Source organism: Electrona antarctica (assembly GCF_951216825.1).
Source record: "Electrona antarctica genome assembly, chromosome: 12".
Lineage (NCBI taxonomy): Eukaryota > Metazoa > Chordata > Actinopteri > Myctophiformes > Myctophidae > Electrona > Electrona antarctica.
The window spans coordinates 16,830,841-16,853,340 of record NC_136793.1 but is presented as its reverse complement, the minus strand read 5'-3'; the positions used below and the strand labels follow the sequence as shown (position 1 = coordinate 16,853,340).

At 43.6% G+C, this 22,500-nt stretch overlaps 2 protein-coding genes and 1 long non-coding RNA gene across 3 annotated transcripts in view; all 3 read left to right on the top strand.

Moving 5' to 3' along the window:
* LOC306934287 (dematin-like) overlaps positions 1 to 11,360 on the top strand; it is a 36,750-nt gene extending 25,390 nt beyond the window's left edge. The window contains exons 9-17 of the mRNA XM_079516858.1: positions 297 to 443; positions 1,562 to 1,668; positions 1,933 to 2,035; positions 3,244 to 3,302; positions 8,626 to 8,668; positions 8,828 to 8,835; positions 8,976 to 9,044; positions 9,183 to 9,263; positions 10,267 to 11,360. Coding sequence (XP_079372984.1) covers positions 297 to 443; positions 1,562 to 1,668; positions 1,933 to 2,035; positions 3,244 to 3,302; positions 8,626 to 8,668; positions 8,828 to 8,835; positions 8,976 to 9,044; positions 9,183 to 9,263; positions 10,267 to 10,380 — 731 coding nt within the window. The 3' untranslated portion in view covers positions 10,381 to 11,360. The remainder of the gene's footprint in view (positions 1 to 296; positions 444 to 1,561; positions 1,669 to 1,932; positions 2,036 to 3,243; positions 3,303 to 8,625; positions 8,669 to 8,827; positions 8,836 to 8,975; positions 9,045 to 9,182; positions 9,264 to 10,266) is intronic.
* Positions 11,361 to 12,167: 807 nt separating this feature from the next.
* Positions 12,168 to 14,252, top strand: LOC306934116. Its single transcript, XR_013791289.1, has 3 exons — positions 12,168 to 13,929; positions 13,960 to 13,994; positions 14,029 to 14,252. It is a non-coding gene; the product is annotated as an uncharacterized lncRNA (long non-coding RNA).
* A 516-nt stretch (positions 14,253 to 14,768) lies between these two features.
* The window catches only part of LOC306934612 (uncharacterized protein), a 65,898-nt gene continuing 58,166 nt past the window's right edge, over positions 14,769 to 22,500 (top strand). Inside the window, exon 1 of the mRNA XM_079517256.1 lies at positions 14,769 to 15,328. Coding sequence (XP_079373382.1) covers positions 15,237 to 15,328 — 92 coding nt within the window. The 5' untranslated portion in view covers positions 14,769 to 15,236. The remainder of the gene's footprint in view (positions 15,329 to 22,500) is intronic.

The following is a 22,500-nucleotide window of genomic DNA, read 5'->3' as shown; positions in this document are numbered from 1 at the left end:
CATGTTGAATATATCATGACTGGGAATGTTCAAGAATTACCAAAATGAAGGTGCGTTGTTGTTGAGTCGTCTACTCCAGTCTAAAGCGAGGCAGAAAAAAAGACAATATTGTTGTTGAAGACATGATTCTTATACTAGTTCTCATACTGAGCTAGCCTACGATAGATAGGTAGATAGAAAGTTGAGAGTTGTCATCTTGTGCTGCAACAACATGAAAAGTGTGTGCGTGTGTGTGTGTGTGTGTGTGTGTGTGTGTGTGTGTGTGTGTGTGTGTGTGTGTGTGTGTGTGTGTGCAGACATATCACATGTTCCTCAGGGGAAACACATTGAGGATTTGATCATTGAATCGTCAAAGTTTCCAGCAGCCAGACCTCCGGACCCTCTGCAGCCTTCCAAGATAGAGACCGTCTACTGGCCCTGTCCCCCCTCCCTGGTTGTACTTGGTACGATCCACATCACTCACTGCACAAAGCCCAGTTCTGAACTCGCCAAAATCCGCTCTCTGATAACAAAGTGTCATGGGTCCAAACATAACTTTAGTAATAACAATCACTTCAAGGTCAAAGTTGACGATAATGCATACATACTATAATCCACCCCTCGACGGAAGGGGAAGACAGATCCTGTGCTGTCAGAACAACACAATGACAGATGCAATGACCAACGCTGGCTCAATAGCTCAGGAACGACACATTCTTAAATCACACAAAACATCTCATTCTTAACCTGATTATATAAAGAACAAATTATAACTTATAAAGTCAACCTCCGCGTTCACCGTTTAATAGCTTATATCTCCATGGGCAGCAGACTGTGAGCGGTTAGGGACCGCCTACAAAGTGCGACAACGTGAAAATATTCAATAACTTCCATTTATAGGCAGAATATCACCACCAAATTTACATCACACATCAATGGTGTACTTATGATTGTACTACAGCATTTACTTGCACAAGAAACGTTTAATTAGCCTACTTTTGTGCCCAACCCAACTTCCCAAGACCATCTGTAAACAATCCCCCCCCTATCAGTAATGTGATCTATTACATCGCATTACCCACACTGAACATCATTTGCTGTTCATATATTCAGAACGGGTAAGGACTAGTTCTTGATAACAAACTGACAGGTGAAACAAAAGTGATTAAGAAAGTCAATCAAAGAAGAAGATTTTTTGGCAGGATTTACTCTGTCAACAAGAGTGCACTAATGACTCTGGCTGCACTAGAGCCCTCATTCAATGTAATTATTATTATGCATGCACCTTGTGGTTCTCCAACATCTCTATGCCACTAAAAATTAAGCTTCAGACCTCCCAAAACAAACTGATAAGACTACTCTATCTAAACCACCTCAGTGGCCTTGTCCGTCCTGAAACAGGGAGATCGGGGTTCGATCCCCGGCCGAGTCATACCAAAGGCCCAGTGCCTCCCTGCTTGGCAAATGCTTTACTTTACCTCTGTGCTGTTCACATTTGTGATGAATAAAATATTAAATCTCCTCTCCTCTCCTCTCCTCTCCTCTCCTCTCCTCTCCTCTCCTCTCCTCTCCTCTCCTCCAGAAACAGAGAGGAGGAAGGAGCAGAAGGGTAGAAAGAGGGACGAGGAGGAAGAGGAAGAAGAGTTGTGTGACGATCTGTTGCTTCTGAGAAAACAAGAGCTTAACAAGGTAAAATACATACGCAAGCATGCACACACGCACACACGCACACACTGACTCACATAGCTTATCAAAGACTCTAGCCACCCCAACCTACAAGTGTTGTGTGTTTTGTGCAGTCTAACTTGTTGTGTGTTTGCAGGTACAGTCTAACTTGTTATGTTGTGTCTTTAGGTGCAGTCTAACTTGTTGTGTTGTATGTTTGTAGGTACAGTCTAACTTGTGTTGTGTGTCTGTAGGTGCAGTCTAACTTGTTGTGTTGTATGTTTGTAGGTACAGTCTAACTTGGGGAAGATCATTCTTAGGGAGGAGTTGGGTAAATCAGCTCCAATCAGAAGGAAGACACGCTCTCTACCTGACCACAGCTGTCCCACTGGTAGGCACAATGGTTATTAGAGTATAGTTTGGCAATTTTTCTTTATTTTTGTTTTGTATGGCTTCATGTTTTCAATTTCAGTTTAATTTTGTTTACACACACACACACACACACACACACACACACACACACACACACACACACACACACACACACACACACACCACACACACACACACACATACACATACACACACACGCATGCACGCACACAAATAAACAAACAAACAACTAGTACCATCCTTAAAACAACCAGAAGGTTGTCTGTTCGATTGCCCAGACCGGCAGGATGGGAACGTGAATGGCGCCACTTACCCCTCCCCCAACAATATATTATTTATAATGTGTGTCTGTATAAATTCAGGATTCTGGTAGATAATATAACTTTCACATTCATTGGCGCCACCCAGTGAAACAACCTGGACACTGCAACCAAACTGACTTTAAACTAGATAACTTTTAAACAGTTCCAGTTTGATAAAAGGCAGTTCTAAAAAAATTGTAAGGGTTTTGTTTTTATGTTTTTGTTCTCTGTTATGAAAATTGTTTTATTTGATGTACTTGGTTGTATTTTTCATGGCTTTATGTGCAGACCACAATGAAAACAAGAAAACAATCCTCAATTGATTTAACCTGTACACTTATTACGAGTCCACTATGCCTAGCTGATCTAAAAGCCCTCAAAGCCCTGAGGATGCGTCGCATTAAGGGCTTGTAGATCGGCTAAGTTCACCCCGCGACCACCATACGGGCGAAGTACAAACCGAGTTTTACCGGAATCTCTCCAACAATCGCGCATGGTTCTTTACTGTATGAAACCCACATCCCCTCGTACACATTATTCATCCTCAATCTGATCTATAAGTAGTGCTACTCATTGTGTCACATGGTCACATGTTGTGACAGTTTCATTGTGACTGTATTAGAACACTGATGCCATCTAGATGTTGACTTTGGTAACTACAGTTAAACCAATACTCAGTCTCTGGCCTGCATACAGTGCATAGTTGTGCATGTCTACATGCGTGTGTGTGCGTGCGTGCATACATGTAGCCTACATGCATGGAATAAAGTTTATGTAAGTGTTGTTGCTGTTTTGTTATTACTGTTGTTATGAGACCGAAGACAAATTTCCACATTGTAAATGAAACTAACTAACTAACTAACTAACTAACTAACTAACATTTATTTATTCATTTCGTCTGCAGGTCCCAACAAATCCAAGTCTGTTTATTTCCCAGGATCCTCCAGGACAGGCCTGGCCAGGGTGAGTACTAACTACATTAGGGGTGGGCAACTTTGAAGATGGAGAGGGCCACTATATTTCTACACTCACTCCAGAGGGCCACATTGTATATTACTGACGTAGCAAAAATGCGACGTGTTTTAAGCTTGTAGATCATCTATTTTTGCTATATTTGAATTGAAATCTTGATTTAGTTTTTTTGCAATTTTTGAATTGGAATCATGAAAGGTTACATTTTTATTTAATTTCAAATGCTTTTAATAGTTATGTTAACTTTATGAACTAAATATAAATACAGTGGACATAAAAAATGTAATACTAATCATTAAGCTGCCACTATAGACTGAAGTAATTAAAGCAGCTCATGTTTGCATGTTTGGAATTGTAACAGCTGAAACCGATAATATATCAGTATTCCTGTAACCTGCGGGCCACATTAAGTGAAGGTGGGGGCCGCATGTGGCCCCCGGGCCGCCAGTTTCCCATGTATGAACTACATCATTACTACTAGTATAATACTGTAGCTGGAGCTTATGGGGTTAAAGGGGGTGGCAGGGTTCCCAGTTCGATCCCAGGCTCCCCCAGAGTGGGTGTCAAACTGCCCTTGAGCACGACGCTGCCGATGAACAGGTTGGTGCGGCACCAACCTGTTCACCATTGGTGCAAGGCACCAATTAGTGGAGCAGATTAAGTCAATATATCATAAGAATCGTTCACTTGATGGTACAAGCACCACATTTGGCACACAAGTGCTTCAGAACCTCTCTCAGAAAAGTACGTTGTCCACTTGAAAAAACTAAATGGCCACCATTTTCCAAGATGGCTGCCTTTCAAAATGGTTTTAAACAGTGTTTGAACTATAGTTTGATTGAATAATCCTATTGTGATGGCATATACATCGAAATGTATGTTTCTGAGTATTAGAAATCCAATTCTGCATTTAGCAAATCAAAAATATTGAATATTATGATGATACAATGGGAATTAAACGAAAAGCTGGGGCAGATTAAGTCAATGTTCCATAAGAATATTTTACTTGGTGGTACAAGCACCAAATTTGGCACACATGATGTCCAGGATGTACTTTCTATGAAAAGCACGTTATCCAGCTGAAAATCCAAGATGGCTGCCAGTTTTCAAGATGGCCACCTCGTCAAATGCAAAAAAAAAAAAACGGTTTTCGAAGTAAAATTGAAATGATCCAAACATCAAAATGAATGTATTCTGACTGTAAGAACTCAATGGTGTTGGAATTGAATTCCAATATGGCCGCCAGTTTGCAAGATGCAGCTATTACGTGACTCAAAATTAGCGTTTTCGGAAGCCGTCTGATCATAGATATTGTTGAAGGGCAACATGATCATGCATTGACATGCTGTGATCAAGCTCTATTGGTTTGTAATTTTGTATATAAGAGTGATGTCAAAGCACAACCAGGACACACTGGTGACATCACTGCTGTGAGACTCAGCATGGGGTTCAGTGTCTGCTTGTAGTGTACTAGCTGTAGTTGTGGTTTACTAACTGTTGTAGTGTACTCACTGTAGTTTGTTGTATACTTTAGTGTCCTAAATGCTAATTAGCCCCTGTATATATCTCCACTAGAAGTTTAGTTAGTTGTAGTATTGTAGTTAGATAGCCGCACCTGAATTGACAAGATGTGCCAGCGTGGGAGAGCTGAGACAAGGGTAACGGGGCTTCAGTTACCTGGATGGTGTACAGATCGCACAGGACTTAAATGGCACTGGATGAACGGTCATGCTAGGTGTAGGGCACCACCAGATCCTTGAACCTAGATCAAGGTTCAAGGTTGGACTTTGTGAAATGAAATGAAATGAAATGAAATCTATATTTACCCAGGATATCTGGGCTAAGCTTGTCTTGTGTACAGGTACAGCAAGCACATCAAACAAAGGGATAGAATAAAGAGTGCTAGAAAGATAGTAACATATGTACATGTGCATGTTTCCCTGTAGTAGCAAAGTTAGGTAAACTTTCGCCCTGGTTCTTATCAGTTCGTTCATGTATCTGATTGTTTGGGGAAAGAAGCTTATTTGCAGTCTATTTCCAGGGGCTTCGAGACTGCGAAAACGTTTTCCATGTGGCAGCATCTCAAACAGTCTGCGGTTGGGATGGCTTGGGTCCCTCATAATTCCACAAGCTTTGCTGACACAACGATCGTCATACAGGGCTTCGATGGGGGGGAGATCACATCCCCTGCACTGCACTCTTTGAGTTTTTGCGTGTCCTTCACCAGGATCATTCTGAATTTCAGCTGCTCTCTTAGTGGAACGCTGGAGTTTCAGTTGCTAAACATTTGCCCAAAATGTTTGGTGATACTTTGTACTGTTTTGCCTCAATGTATCCTCACTGCCACCTCCGTCATCCAATCTGGATTGGACAGGTGTATTGCCTGAAATACAGGGAGACTTCAACTCCTCTTTCGTATCTGTTTGACAGAGGAAACACTTCCTCCAATCAGTTTTAGTAGCGGAACATCTTGTGTTATACGGTTAAAGGCCGAGGGCTATATCCTTTTACCACCCAACCGTACAAAACATCAAAGCACATTGAAATATGGGATGCATCTAGGTTCAAGCATCTGGTGCCCTACACCTAGCCCGACCATTCATCCAGTGCAAGTCCTGTGCGATCTGTACACCATCCAGGTAAATCCCTGTTACCCTTGTCTCAGCTCTCCCACGCTAGGGCCTTTCTCGGCCCCACCCTTCTCACATGTGTTTAGTTTCCAAGATGGCCATAGCACCAGGAGGGGGTGGGGCGGAGGTGAGCGGGCGGGGTCGACATATGCCCTTACTGGGCTGCATTCAAGACACTTGCACACAGACGCAAGACAGGTGTCTTGAATTTGTGAATGCAGCCCACCTCCGCCCCACCCCCTCCTGGTGCGGCCATCTTGGAAACTAAACACATGCTACAACTAACTAAACTTCTAGTTGAGATATATACAGGGGCTTATTAGATAGCATTTAGGACACTAAAGTATACTACAAGTACAAACTAGAAAAAGTGCCCTTCTGGGCACAGGTCTCCACCAGGAGGATAGGACTGTGTGAGATGTTTGGCAAAATGTTTAGGATTAATATAAACATGTTTTTTAGGCATTTTGTTCCAAAAATATGTTTTGCAAAAATCAACCTGTTGGTGGCGCTATAACAGGCCAATGTGAAAAGGGTGGGATATATTCCTCAGCCTAGTAAGAAAATGTGTGAAAGATTTCACGTAAATTGCATGCTGCGTTCATGATTTGAGGCTTTTGTTCAAAACGGGGCAATCTTGCAAACTGTGAAAGCTAATTATAGCCAATTAGGATGGAATATGAAATATCGGACAGATCCCACTTGAGCACATGACCATAGAGATAGTGTGTAACGATTTGTGAGATTTTTTGACAGAATCTGGAGGAGTAATATCAAAAAATGTGTTTTACAAAAGTCGGCCTCATGGTGGCGCTATAACAGGCCGTTCTGGAAAATGTGGGGCAGAGGTTCATCGTTGGCATCCAGGGAGTGTGTGTGCAAAGTTTGGCATCGACCGGGTTAACGGTGCCGGAGATTAGCTGGTAACAGACGGACGGACACACACACACACACACACGGACACACGGACGGAGTGCAAAACATACTCTCTCCCCATGCCTTCGGCCTGGTGGAGACAACTACAGTGAGTACACCACTACAATAGTTAGTAAACCACAACTACAGCTAGTACGCTACAAGCAGACACTGAACCCCATGCTGAGTCTCACAGCAGTGATGTCACCAGTGTGTCCTGGTTGTGCTTTGACATCACTCTTATATACAAAATTACAAACCAATAGAGCTTGATCACAGCATTTCAATGAATGGTGATGTTGCCCTTATCTGTGATCAGACAGCTTCCAAAAACACTAATTTTGAGTTGCGTAATAGCTGGTGGCCATATTGGAATTAAATTGACACGATTGAGTTCTTCCAGTCAGAATACATTCATTTTGATGTTTAGATCAATGTGTGGATCACACATTTCTGTTCATTAAAGTTCTAATTATTCATTTGACGAGGTGGCCATCTTGAAAACTGGCGGCCATCTTGGATTTTCAGCTGGATAACGTACTTTTCTTAGAAAGTACATCCTGGACATAATTTGTGCCAAATGTGGTGCTTGTACCACCAAGGGAAGGATTATTATGGAATATGGACTTAATCTGCCCCACTTTATCGTTTAATTCCCATTGTATCATCATAATATTAAATCATTTTGATGTTCTAAACGCAGAATTGGATTTCTCATACTCATATATTTCGATGTATAGGCCATCAAAATAGGATTTTATAGCTCAATATAGCTCAAACACTGTTTAAAACCACCTCGAATGGCGGCCATCTTGAAAAATAGTGTCCATTTTGTTTTTTTCAAGTGGACAACGTACTTTTCTGAGAGGGTAGGTTCTGAAGCACTTGTGTGCCAAATTTCAGTAATCTGCTCCACTAAATGGTGCCTTGCATGGTTTCCACTGCATCGGTGTGTGAATGTTTGTGTGATTGGGTGAATGTGTGTGTGTGTGTGTGTGTGAATGGATGGATGGATGTGGATGTGTGTCAGAGGGGGCCTGGCACCCTCCGTTGCAAATTCTGCCCCCTCAGTTTATTTTTTTTTTTAATTTTTTTTAAATGTTTTTTTGTGGCTTTCGCCTTTATTTTATATTTTGATGGAGGGACAGACAGTAGGCTGACAGGAAATGGGGAGAGAGATGGGGGAAGACATGCAGTAAAGGCCGTCGGGATCGGGAGTCGAACCCGCGGCACACTGCCAGACTGGATTACCAGCCAAGGTGCCTGGACCACTGAGCCATGGCCCAGGCCTCAGTTTAAGTTTTATGTACATATATTGTTTTACTATATAAAAATGACATGTGTCCCCTCGCCATTTTCAACTGCCCCCTCAGTGATTTTATCCTGGAGCCGAGCCTGATGTGGGTGACTAGTAAATCCACTAGTCGACCTTATTGACTAGCTGATACGATTTATTTCCCCCGATTTTGTAGGCCTCAAGATCAGGTAGATTATAGTTATAGTCACCAATGTACACAGTTTTTAAATGTTCAAATTTTTATTTCCAAAAACAAAAACAAAAAAAATACTTTTTTCCCTACATAATAGGGATAACTATTCGACTAGTAAAAATGACAAAGTGATTCAAGTGAATGCCCTAGTAGTGTGAATGGGTGAATGCAACACACATTGTAGCTTTGGATAAGGGTGCTATACTGTATATAAATGCACAATTGACTATTTAATTCAGAATATACCTTTTTATGTTGTTTGTGTTTTAATTATTTCAGCTCCAGTCAGCAGAGTTCAGCTCCACAGATAAAGCACCAGCAGGTACAGTAGGAAACAATACTCACACATTGCACACGCACGCACGCACGCACGCACACAATATGCATTTTCATTGCCAAAACATTTTGGACAAAATAGCAGCAAATTTGTCAAATCTATTTATTGGGTGTATTCTCTCTCTCTTTCTCTCTCTCTCTCCAGGTATTCAGGTATGGTGATTTTTTTTTCCATCAACATTTCAACGGCCTTTTGACAGGAAGTACAACTCATGAAGTCACTATATGTGTGTGTGTGTGTGTGTGTGTGTGTGTGTGTGTGTGTGTGTGTGTGTGTGTGTGTTTGTGCACGTGCACGTACGCAGAATGGGGAATCCAGGATGGACCGAGGAACGTCATTGCCCAGCATGTTTAATCAGAAGGTACACTACACACACACACACACACACACTCACACTCACATCGTCATTAGGGGTTAACATGCTACTCTATTGTTGTAACATTGGTGGATTGATTGATTGATTGATTGATTGATTGATTGATTGATTGATTGATTGTAGATCTATCCCTATGAGATGCTGGTGTTGAGCCTCAGAGGAAGAAACAAACTTCCTCCTGGAGTCGACAGAACCAGACTGGAGGTACACACACGCACGCACACACGCATGCGCACACACACACTAGAGCTCTTCACGGGTGAAAAAAAACCTCCCAAGCAAACCCGAATGGACCCGTGACAATTTGTTCCGAGATCCGATCCGAGAGATTTTTGAGACCCGGCGAGGATTTTACGCCGGTGTTTTCGATTCAAATCAGCCTGGCAGGCAGTGGCAGCTGGCTTGCCTTGCAGTACGGTACCCTACTACACTACGCATGCATTGCATATCTCAACATTTTATTTGTTGCGCTGCAGTAATCTTATCCTAAACCAGCCTAAAACATCGCAAAAGTTAAACAGCATTTTATTGCGTTTCTTTTTCACCAATGCAGCGTGTCGCGGTCACACCATACAGATGGTCACACAGTAGTACGGGTCTTCCCGGATCCACTCGGGTGTTATACATGATGATAGACAGACCCGAGTTCCGACGCGGGCAGCTCTGAGTGATTATGACAAAACACGGATCCGACCCTTGCATGTCCACTACGATCAATCCCCCAATCGTTGCTAACCACAGTTCTGCTCGCTGGGCGTTCACAAAAAGATTTGTTGAAAGTCCCATAATGGCGTACCAGGAAGTGGAACACTCAGGAGTGGAGCTAAACTAAACAAAAAGGAGTGGATGAGAGCTGTTTTTTAGCAATCACGTGGTTTCCTGGTTCCTGGTTTCCAGGACAGTCAAGCGGTTACCCATAGGTTAGCGTACCATCTGAAAACACAATATGACAACAATATTGTCATTGGCAGTCAATGAGTTTTAAGGGCTCCGTAGTTTTTGAAAAGCTATAGGCCTACAAATAAATGTCATTATCTTATCTGTGTGTGTGTGTGTGTGTGTGTGTGTGTGTGTGTGTGTGTGTGTGTGTGTGTGTGTGTGTGTGTGTGTGTGTGTGTGTGTGTGTGTGTGTGTGTGTGTGTGTGTGTGTGTGTGTGTGTGTGTGTGTGTGTGTGTGTGTGTGTGCGTGCGTGTGCCTGTCCTGCAGAGACATCTGTCCCCAGAGGACTTCCTCGGTGTGTTTGGAATGTCCCTGGAAAACTTTGACCTTCTGTCTCTCTGGAAGAGAAACAACCTGAAGAAGAAAGGCTCACTCTTCTGAATGCCTGGCCTACAACCCCCACAATCACTTGCTCTTCCTGGGTCTCACATGAACTCCATCCCCCACAATCCCCTGCTCTGGGACACACCAAGGAATGTAGATCAAGGAAGGGACATCTACAGCATTTTCTCTATCAAGCAATTTCAGCTGGCAGATTTGTCGCTGCAGCCGAGAGTTCAGTCGAGATTTCAATGGAATGCATTGTATTCGTTGAGAGCCAGAATAGGAGATTCATGTACCTCCCGATTCCATACGATCTCGATACCTAGGGTGCCGATTTGATTTATATTGTGATTTATTGCGATTCTGCGATTCAACGATTGTTGTGATTCAACATGACGAAACTCGGTCCAGGGAAATAAAAGGAGACATATCACACATTGTTTTGTGCTTTTTGATGTGTACACTGTATTCTAATCTAAAGAGCACAGAGTATGTTTCTGAAGTAGAGAGAGAGCTGTTTAGATGCCTCGTTAAAATTGTGTGCACATTGAAAAAACAGTGATGATAAAACAACCTGTGATATCTTCTTTTATTATTCCTGGACCGATTATATGACAAATAGTGAAATAGTGTTTGTTGTTGGATTGTCTCCAATGCATTCCATCGAACGTCCGGTTCAAGTTTGCCACCCATATGTGTCAATGGCACATGAACTCTATCCCCCACAAGCCCCTGCTCATCCTAGGTTGCACAGGAACTCCATCCTCCACAATCCCCTGCTTCTCCTGTGTTGCACAGAGGGGAACCGGAACGTCTACTGATTTTATTTTAGTTAATCATAATGTAGACTCAATATGAGTCTGCATTATGATAAAAAAAAATCTTAAGTATTATTGACTGCCATTCATAGGACTCTTAACCTTAAACTATCCCCAATTATCTGGTTGCGGAGTGAGGATTTGAGGATTAACCTTTATTTTATTTTTTGTTCCATTTTTTGTTTCTGAGCTTCAGTGTTAAAGGGACATTTCACCAAATATCACATACTTTATGCTGCATAATATCTCACGCATATATCACCCCACGTTTATAGACTATCTGCCATTAATTATTCAATGAGGGTCAGTAGTGTGAATGTGTCTGCTTTCATGTTCTCAGAGGTTTATTCCATGTAGGTTCAAACTATCATGGCCTAAAGTCTGCCTGAGGCGTGATTTGGTAAGGTACGGGACCGGTGGAATACATTTTTTCCTCCACCAAAATGTACTGCTGATACAGAAGTACATTCATTATTCATCCTTTAGCAGAATTACTTATGTTGTTATTATTATTATTATTATTATTATTATTATTATTATTACATATGCATTCTAAAGCCCTTCCAAGACCACTGACATTGAGACATGAACATGCACACATGTGGAAATGCCTTCACAACTTCACAGTGACCGTAAACAGTTCCTGTTGTCTGCCTGCGGGTGGCAGTGTTGTAGCTACTAACATTCCTCTAATAGTTGATTCACAATAACACAGCGACTGGAGGATTTCCACTAACTGGCTGATTTTAAAAAGCCTCGTTAGTACTACTAGTAGTACAAGTAAAAAGCCTTTATTATTCCCACACCTTGGAGGAAAAAAACAAGGATAGGACAGTTGCATCACAGCCGATCAGAATATATACGTCAGCATCCTGTGCTGTACATCCATTCAGTGTTGCCTATTATTACAAGTCCTTTGTAAATATTGGTTGTTGAGGGTTGCTTTTTGAAGTTTTTTTATTTTATTTTATTTTTATAAATTTTTTTTGGGGGGGGGGGGGGGGGGGTGATATATATTTGCCCGCGGACCACCAACAAATATTAAACCACAAATATGTTTTGGCATGTAACATATGTTTCAAAGGTTTGGAAGGCTAGCGGAACCTCAAGATTACCCCAGCTGTGATGTCACTGTCTTCTCCTACTACTTTTCCTCCTGGTCCAGCACTAAACCACTGCCCTGTTTCTTCCTATTACTACACACACACACACACACACACCAGGGCCACTAGCCTGCCCCACTCGGGTGGTGGGCAGGACAAATATATGGGGTAGCGTCACTGTACGCGACGAGTAACGGCACGGGCACACATTCCCCGTAAACCCCCGTCATTTCTTGGACCAACAGTAACCCAATTTCCATCAGCACACTGTCGGTTAACAGCACTGCTAGCAAACGGTGTTCAGGTGGGTCTAAATTTCACTAAAATTGCTGCCCACCCAATCAGAAATGATACATGGTACAGATATTTTGTGGTATTTTTGATATTGTCTAAAACGTAATATTCCCCGTACCTTTTGATTGGGTGGGCAGGACGCCCACCTCTGCCCCCACCCAACCCCAACGACCTAGCTAGAACCGGCCCTGCAGGCCTACACACACACACACACACACACACAATGAGGTCCATAGTCCTTTCCGACGTCCAAGCTTTTCGTGGCTTTTCGGAACCCGTGCTCCAGATGTCCGAACCCCGATGTGGGAAGGAGTATGAATGGGCCTTTGGAACGAAGGACATTTTTTCCACATTTAGAGACTGTCTGTATGTGACTGGTCAAACCTGAACTAAAGCTTAGAATACAGCAGGCTAACAGTTAGCTGAGCAGCTGCTCTGGGAGTCCAAGCATTAGTACACACTCTCAGAGTTAAGAGGGTCCTTGCAAATAAAACATAAAACATCTCGAGAGGAGGCAACATGGAGCCAAGAGCGCTCTTTGCCAGAAGAGCGGAGTAGGCTAATTGGAGGAAGGTGTGGGCGGGTCTAAGCTTGCCAAGCTTCCGTGTGTGTCACGGAAGGGGACGTTCGGTAGGCCAATCTTGTGCCGATAAAGCTCTTTTGGATTTAATTGATAAGTTCCGGAAAAGACGTGCTGTGATTGGCCAGTAGTCACTTAAGTGGCAGTGTGCCTTCCGCACTTCCGCTTGACTTCCTCCTTACGATGGACACACATGGCTCCAACAAACTGCAGCGTCCAATGAGGCATCTATATATTTTTTATATATATGGCCATTGGCCACCATGCATGCTGGCTGCTAATCGGTGAAAGAACTACTCTGATATAGTAGTAGGAGCTCAGCGGGATTTAGTAGGATGTGATCCATCAGCTCAGAGAGGGATTTAGTAGGAGGTGATCCATCAGAGAGGGATTTAGTAGGATGTGATCCATCGGCTCAGAGAGGGATTTAGGAGGTGATCCATCAGAGAGGGATTTAGTAGGATGTGATCCATCGGCTCAGAGAGGGATTTAGTAGGAGGTGATCCATCAGAGAGGGATTTAGTAGGAGGTGATCCATCAGCTCAGAGAGGGATTTAGTATAGGAGGTGATCCAACAGTTCAGAGAGGGATTTAGTAGGAGGTGATCCAACAGTTCAGAGAGGGATTTAGTAGGAGGTGATCCAACAGTTCAGAGAGGGATTTAGTAGGAGGTGATCCAACAGTTCAGAGAGGGATTTAGTAGGAGGTGATCCAACAGTTCAGAGAGGGATTTAGTAGGAGGTGATCCATCAGCTCAGAGAGGGATTTAGTAGGAGGTGATCCAACAGTTCAGAGAGGGATTTAGTAGGAGGTGATCCATCAGAGAGGGATTTAGTAGGAGGTGATCCATCAGCTCAGAGAGGGATTTAGTAGGAGGTGATCCATCAGCTCAGAGAGGGATTTAGTATAGGTGATCCAGATCAGCTCAGACTCAGAGAGGGAGCTGTGACCATTGCCAGCCGACTGTCAGCCTGCTGATGTTGAACTATAACTGTGTGTACAGCATGACTGTGAGGATGTCGACTGTTAGCATTGGCTAGTGTTGCTTAGTGACCAAAATGATGTGCAGCTATTTTCTAACTTGCATAGACAAGTGGCATGTTATACTGACAATGAAAATAAAAGACAAAAAAACTGAGTGTCTGATTGTAGAGGATACCTTGTCCTTGACCTTGTTATGGCAAATTGTATTTGAGCATAATGAAGCAATGAAGCATATTCGATGCAGACATGATCAACCAATCAGTGTATGCGAAAATCACACCCGTGTGAACTGAGCAGTAGGCTAGTGTGTGTGTGTGTGTGTGTGTGTGTGTGTGTGTGTGTGTGTGTGTGTGTGTGTGTGTGTGTGTGTGTGTGTGTGTGTGTGTGTGTGTGTACATACATACATAGACACAGACACAGAGTCACACGAAGCCAGTCATTGATTGGAGTGGTGTGCAACTGTGCACCGCTCAAAAAGTTATACTGTGTAGTTGAGAAAATGTCACTGTACCCTACTCTGTGTATTCCCACCTCTCTCTCCCTCTTTCTGGCAGAAAGCCTTGAGGGGAGAGTTCCACCCTCCTCCTCTAACAGGGAGGTGGAGCTCCGCTGTGTGTCCGCTGAGCAGTGCGCTCTGCCCGGACACACCAGTCCCAGCGTCCCGCCTGTCTGCTCTGCACGGTGCTGAACTGCTGTCTGCCTGCAGCACAGCACAGGCAGTCCTGTTCCTCCCAGCGTCCCGTTCAGCCGTTCTGTCTGTCTCTCAGTCTGTCCGCACTCTTCAGTGCAGCGCTATGTGTCTACCTGCCTGTCTGTCTGCTGCTGCGAGACGCCCACAAACTGACACGAACAAGAAGGAGTTTTTACATGAAAACTGCGTTTCGTTTTAGTTTAGTTTTAGGTTAGTTCATTGTTTTTGTTTCGTCCACATTGACAAACAGCGTGTTTTCTTTGGCTCTCTGTTTTTTTTTGGGGGGGGGTTTCTTTTCTTCTTGGGGATCGAGGAGGAGAGACAGAGAGGAGGGAGACAGAGCCTGCAGGAGGTTCGATCCCCGCGGCCGGTCCGTTAGGTTGTTGTTACACACTCCTCCGAGCCAGTTTACCTTCATCGTCATCTTCATCGTCGTCTTCATCATGGCCATGAGAGCGATCAACCTGGACACCTACAGTCTGTCTCTGCTGACTGCCAAAGAGGACATCCTGAACCCCAGGTCCTCCACCAACTGGTAAATAAACATGTACAACCTTTTATAAGCACACCCTTTAGTTTAGCCTACAAATGTTTATTTCTCCTCCAACTGGTAAAAAAAACAATGCAACTTTTATTAACCACTTAAACCCCCTAGACTTTAAACTGGACATGCAGTTAATTCCATCTCTGGTAGGGTGGTAGACCTTTTCTGTCTACACCAAAACCCTTCTTTGTCACAAATAGCCAATCTACCATCTCAGTTGTGAGCTTGCAGATCAGCTATGCTATAATTTCAATGAATTGAGTACAAATTTAAGGACGCCAATCGAAACAAGCCATAGTCTTTCTTGGATAAATCCTTTTAGCAGACCCCTATTGTACTGTACTTCCCTGTGCTTGTCGATGTAAACTCAATAGAGTAATAAAGTATTCAATCAATCAACCACACACATAATGGTACCCCCCACCCCATATGTATGCTGGGGTTCAAGTGGTTACTACATGCAGTCTGAGTCTCCTAGTCTCCTAGCTAGAACCTTGGTAAACAACTGTTTGTTTATATAACTCCTCCAACAACTAGCTGGTAGGCTACTACTTATGTTATAACTCTATCTTCCTACTCATTTAGCCTAATAGCATACATGTGAATCTAAAACGCAGTACAAGTAGTTGTGGGCAGTAGCATCACAACAGAGCTTACTAAAGGCATGCATGGTGTTTGTTGTTGGTGGATTTGGGTAAACAGAGCCTATGCACTTTGTACATACATGGGATCTTTCGTTGTAGGGTAAATACATGTTTTTTGATTGGTGGCTCTGTTTGCCAAATAACACCAATCAAAAACCCACAAATGTACTAAATACACTTAGTAAATGAGTGGTATTGTTTGTGAGTTTGGGTTGCCAGCGCAGTTTAATAATTGATGTGTATGATGGAATAAGTGTTGTGTAACCGGAGAGCTTGTTTTAATTAATCCTCCATGAGATGACTGCATACTGAGGAGCTAACAATGTGAGCTGCAAGACATGTAACTGCACTTCAGAAAAAAACAACAGCATACATTTTGTTGACTTGATAGTTTGCTGTTTCATTCACAAAATATGAAAATAAGGAGCTAAATAGAAAAGTGGTTCTCAAACATCCCCTGTTAACACGTTTTTCATCCATGGCACCCCTCGAAATACATTTACTATACATTCACAGGCAATAACTTTCTACTTGATGTTAACAAAGTCTAATATCAAAGTATTCTGCAACACCCACTTTCAGAAACATTGCTCTTTGGTATGTGTGTGTGTGTGTGTGTGTGTGTGTGTGTGTGTGTGTGTGTGTGTGTGTGTGTGTGTGTGTGTGTGTGTGTGTGTGTGTGTGTGTGTGTGTGTGTAGCCTATGCATGTATTGGTGATGATGGTTGATGTCCAGGGTACATATTGGTGTGTTCAACTTCAGATACTAAGTGGTCAGTCCATAACCATGCACATATTGTCATTGCTTTAATACATAATGACAGAGAATGGACATGTGGATATGACATTGATATGTCCAGATATCACACTGTTGCACATGAGGCTATAGTGAGTCAGACTCCAGTAACACTATATTGTTTGGACAATGTGTCACGGTGCGACTCAAGACAAGTAATACAGGACCCAAAATGCTGAACAGACAGGCAGGAGCAGAGAACGTCAAATTAAAGTATTTATTATACTGAAAACACTAGGTGAACATAACGGGAACAGAACACCATAACAACATCTATAGTCAAGCAGGGAACATAAGGAACTGAGGGTTTAAGTAGACAGGGATCACACTACACAGGTGGACAGAACAAACAATCAACACTGGGATTGGCTAGGAGACTAACAGGACACAGGTGGAGAAAACTAGTAATCACAGGGAGGTGAGACAACACAGGAAACAGTAACTAGGGAAAACAGGAAACACTAGGACATCACTACACAGTAAAAGTGTGCAACAGACTGATATCGTGACACAATGTGTGAGCTTTAGTCCCCCCCCCCCCCCTTGTCGTCTGATATATCACATCATTGATGCTGCTGATTTTAAGCTGGCTTTCTCTTTATGCATGAGAACAGTGGTTTCGTCGCTAGAAAAGTGTTCTCTTTTGCTCTCTGCCACTTAGATCAGTGCCTCACGACGGGCACAGCTTGTTCTTAAGCCATTGAAACCGTGAAAGCTGTGTGATTTTAGATTTTAGCAATATATATATAAATATATGCCTGTCAAATTTCTGCTGTCAAAATATACTGTAGGGCCTTGAGAGCTAAAGTGTCTGTCTGTCTGTCTGTCTGTCTGTCTGTCTGTCATGTGAGTGCTGATTCCGCCACACATTTGAGTCAAATGGTCAAATGGTTGTATTGCATCGTCAATTTCAGTTATCACTCCTCAAATGCAACGGCATGGTGTGGTGGTAGTCATACCCAGGTGGAAGCCAGTCCTATGAAATGGATGCTCACTTATAAACACAAGGCGTGACCAAAATTTTGACGCAAACCCGTGGCGAAATCAGTACTCGTGTCTGTCATCTGTGTCTGTCATCAGCTTAAAGTGTCCCTGCCACTTCCTTCCTGTCAGTGACATCATCAGTGGCACATCCGATCCATTGTACCGATCTGAAGCGCTGATAAGAGCACTTGAGTGTTTTACTTTAAAAACACTGTTCTGGGGTCGCACGACTGTTACGAGTTCAGCTCTACAGTGAAAGCATTGTCTTTGTGTCATCATCACCATGGTGTTTTAAGATGAATAGCCTGCCCTAAACCAAGGGTTCCCAAACAATTCAGGCCATGACCCCCACAAACAATCCTCTTTGGACTGGGGACCCCCCACACTGACATGCATTGTTATTGAGGCATTAAGTTAAGTTGAGGCATTACATTTAGTTTGACTCGGTTCCACAGATACTGTACATATTGTGAAAATAGCTGAACTGCAAGCTGACAACGCCACACAGTGCTAGGCGTTGTGAGCTTGTAGATAGACTACTTTGACATCTTTCTCCTCTTACGTAATATTTGTCAATTTGGCCAATGTTTGACCATTTTTATAGGATAGTTTGTTGGTGACTTTTGACATAGTAATGGCTTTATTATTAGTTAAATGTTTTTCATTTTAGATTAATTAAAAGGTAATTGAAAGTCTTTAAATTGTGACTATAGAAATGGGCACATGCCCTGGGTCACGACCCCAAGTTTGGGAATCATTGGAGCGCTGCCCTGTAGCTGCGGTGTCGGTGTCGCTGTAGCTGTATTGTGCGGTATACATGAATCGAAATTCCAAAACCCTGTCCACATACATTACAAGCGTTTTCTCTGAATTGAGGCTCAGATTGAGATGATATGAGGTGATCGAGGGACGATGTTAGGAGCTCAATAAAAAAATCACACTCGTGTGAAGTTAGGGGTGCTCTTATCATCATACATCATCATTTTCTGTGCTCAGCCAATCAAATCATCACATTCAGCCAATCAAATCATCACATTCCTGATTTAATGAGCCTTTCGCAGTTTCACTGTACAAGCCGTACAAACACAGACACACAAAGCTGTGCATAGGAGGGGCTAGCGGACTGATCGTAGAGGGCGCTAAGTCCACGGGTTCACGTACTTTTTATTTCCATTGTAAACCTCATAGGGGTATTTTAGATTGCCTCATATAAGAACTGTGTTTGAAAAATAAACAAATCATCCAGGCCGCTTCACTCATATGGATATGAAGAATCAACTGACTGAGATAAAACGCTGTTGTTACTGCTGCTGAATTAGTTACATTTTCGCTAGAAACGGACTGTATGAAATATGACTGACTGACTGTCGTAAACGACACAGAGACACCTCCCCGACAATATCGCAGAGACAGTTATTCTCCATAGATCCACGGGATGAGCGAGTGGCGTCGGGACTTCGGTGGTCTATGGGCAGCCAGTGTAGTGCTATGAATGTTGGTGTGATGTGGTTGGTGTGATGTGTGTTACCTGTCCCTGTCACAACTCACAAGGTCCATGGTGTGTTTATATTCTGGGATGGAATTTGAACGAATCAAACGGTGTGAGGAGGAGGATCAGGGCAGGATGTCCAAACTAGGGATCGGGGGACCTGCATGTGGACTTCACTGCTGAATTGATGGTCATTGTATGGACCATGGAGCACATACAATGACTCCACAGCTCCATAGCTCTGGACCAACCAGATCTATGGAGCACATACAATGACTCCATAGCTCCATAGCTCTGGACCAACCAGATCTATGGAGCACATTCAATGACTCCACAGCTCCATAGCTCTGGACCAACCAGATCTATGGAGCACATTCAATGACTCCACAGCTCCATAGCTCTGGACCAACCAGATCTATGGAGCACATTCAATGACTCCACAGCTCCATAGCTCTGGACCAACCAGATCTATGGAGCACATACAATGACTCCACAGCTCCATAGCTCTGGACCAACCAGATCTATGGAGCACATTCAATGACTCCACAGCTCCATAGCTCTGGACCAACCAGATCTATGGAGCACATACAATGACTCCACAGCTCCATAGCTCTGGACCAACCAGATCTATGGAGCACATACAATGACTCCACAGCTCCATAGCTCTGGACCAACCAGATCCAACACAACCACTTCCTTTTGGGGGTATTTTCGTTTATTCAAGTTTCACTCAAATGTCTGGATTCCATCTCTGACACATGCACGCACACACACACATGCACGCACACACGCACACACACACACATGCCCGCACGCACGCACGCACGCCACGCACACACGCATGCACGCACGCACGCACGCACGCTCGCCACGCACCACGCACGCATGCACGCACGCACGCACACACACACCACACACACACACACACACACACGCACACACACACACACCACACACTTATGTGTGTGTGCCACATGCAAACACGGACATTCTCTATCCAACACTTCTAGGCGTTTCATTGCAGTTTGAAAGTCTGTATAGAGAGAGAGAGAGAGAGAGAGAGAGAGAGAGAAAGAGAGACAGAGAGAGAGAGACTGTTTACACAATTCTTTATTCTATTTTAATTAACATACATTTCTCAGTTTTGATTGTTTTATTTGACACTTGCTTTGACTATGTAAACGTATGTTTCTCATGGGGGGGAGAGAGAGAGAGAGAGAGAGAGAGAGAGAGAGAGAGAGAGAGAGAGAGAGAGAGAGAGAGAGAGAGAGAGAGAGAGAGAGAGAGAGAGAGAGAGAGAGAGAGAGAGAGAGAGAGAGAGAGAGAGAGAGAGAGAGAGGAGAGAGAGAGAGGAGAGAGAGAGAGAGAGAGAGAGATGAGAGAGAGAGAGAGAGAGAGAGAAGAGAGAGAGAGAGAGAGAGAGAGAGAGAGAGAGAGAGAGAGAGCTGAACAGTGAGGTGGGCGAGAGAGATGACATCATGATTCCCACAGCCATGGAGATGTTTGGAATGTGTGTGTGTGACTGTGTGTGTGCGCACGCGTGCAGGGGTTGTTAAAGTGAGCAAGAGGACTTGAGGAGGAGTTTGTATTGGGGGGGGCGGGGGGGGGGGTTGTTCAGCGATCCCATCCCCCGATTTGTGTGTGTGTATTGTCTACTCTGGAATGGTGTTGTTTCTTTTTTTTGGGGGGGGGAAACAATATGGGAGCAATCTGAACACGCACGCACGCACGCACACGCACACACACACACACACACACACACACACACACACACACACACACACACACACACACACACACACATCCCAGACCACTCACACACAGCCTGCATGGAAACCAGCACTGTTTGTAGATATGTGTGTCTATTTGAACAGAGAGAGAGATAGAGATGGAGAGAGAGAGGGATTGAGAGAGAGAGAGAGAGACAGAGAAACAGAGACGAGAGAGAGATAGAACGTGTTACAAACTCAACAGGAAGTGCAGTTGTTTCAGCAGCAGCAGCAGTCGGGACACGTTTGCATCCATTACACTGCTCTGACCTTAAAGGTATAAAGCATGTACCTTTTCCCTATGTTTACATAACGTTCTTTGAGGCGCGCTAGCCCCTCCCAACACATGGCTTTTGAAGATTACATCATATGGCAGGCAAGTCTATGGTTTTTTTTAATTGTTTGTTTAGAGCACTTATGATGTAAATCGTATGCCAGCCAAGTCTATGGCCTGGCCCTTCCTGGACCCTCATCAAACCCTGTACACTCAAGACACTGCCCCCGCTGCCACCCTTAGTGCCAGGCGTTTTTCAAGCACCTGGCAAAAATAACAAAATAAATAAAATCATGTGGGGCCGAGTCCGACACGCAGGTTGACAACCACTGGTCTACATGACTACTGTAGTGCAGTGGTTCCCAAACTTTCTGCCAGGGACCCTCATAAGAGAAGAATTTACGGCTCTAGCAGTGATTCTCAACCCGTTTAATTTCAAGGACCCCCAGGTTTGACATGCATTAGTCTACGGACCCCCATTTAATGGTATTTCTATCTCTTCGACCCCCAATTTATATTGTAAAATCAATGTTAATTTAACTCGAGAGTGTACAAATGGACACTCAGATTTACAGACCCATAAGGGTCCATTTGGTTCCTAACTATCATGTAGCTGGGGACTCCCTGGAACTCCTTCAGGTACCCCTGGGGGTCCCCGGATCCCACTTTGGGAACCACTGCTGTAGTGAAGAGGCTCATACGTGAAACAAAGCTTCATTATGAGCCAATGATCACAGAAGTTGGATTGGTCAATATTTCCAGTTATACAACAGTGAGCCGTGTGGACCCAGGTGTTATGGTTGAAAGAATCACACCCGTGTGAAGTGGGGGGCGCTCTTTAAATCATCTCATTCCGGCCAATCACAATTGGTCCTCACCTTCGTCTTCGATGCTTGTGTTTACATAATGTTTGTGTTTACACAAGCACTCAAAGCCATTCATTGTCAATGGCATTCAATGTTTGTTTTAACACAATGTTTGCGTTTACACAAACCCTCAAAGCTGGACATAGGAGGGGCTAGCGCCCCTCAATTCTTTTTACTTTGACCCTCATAATGACAATCAGGAAAGGGAGCATTCTTTAAGGCTATACAACAGTTTAGTCCCGACAAAGCAATATGATTGGTTGAAATAGGTTCTCTACCCATGCTCACACAGGTCCACCGTTTAACGTCTGTAAAACGTCCATGTTACAGTGCATGCATGGG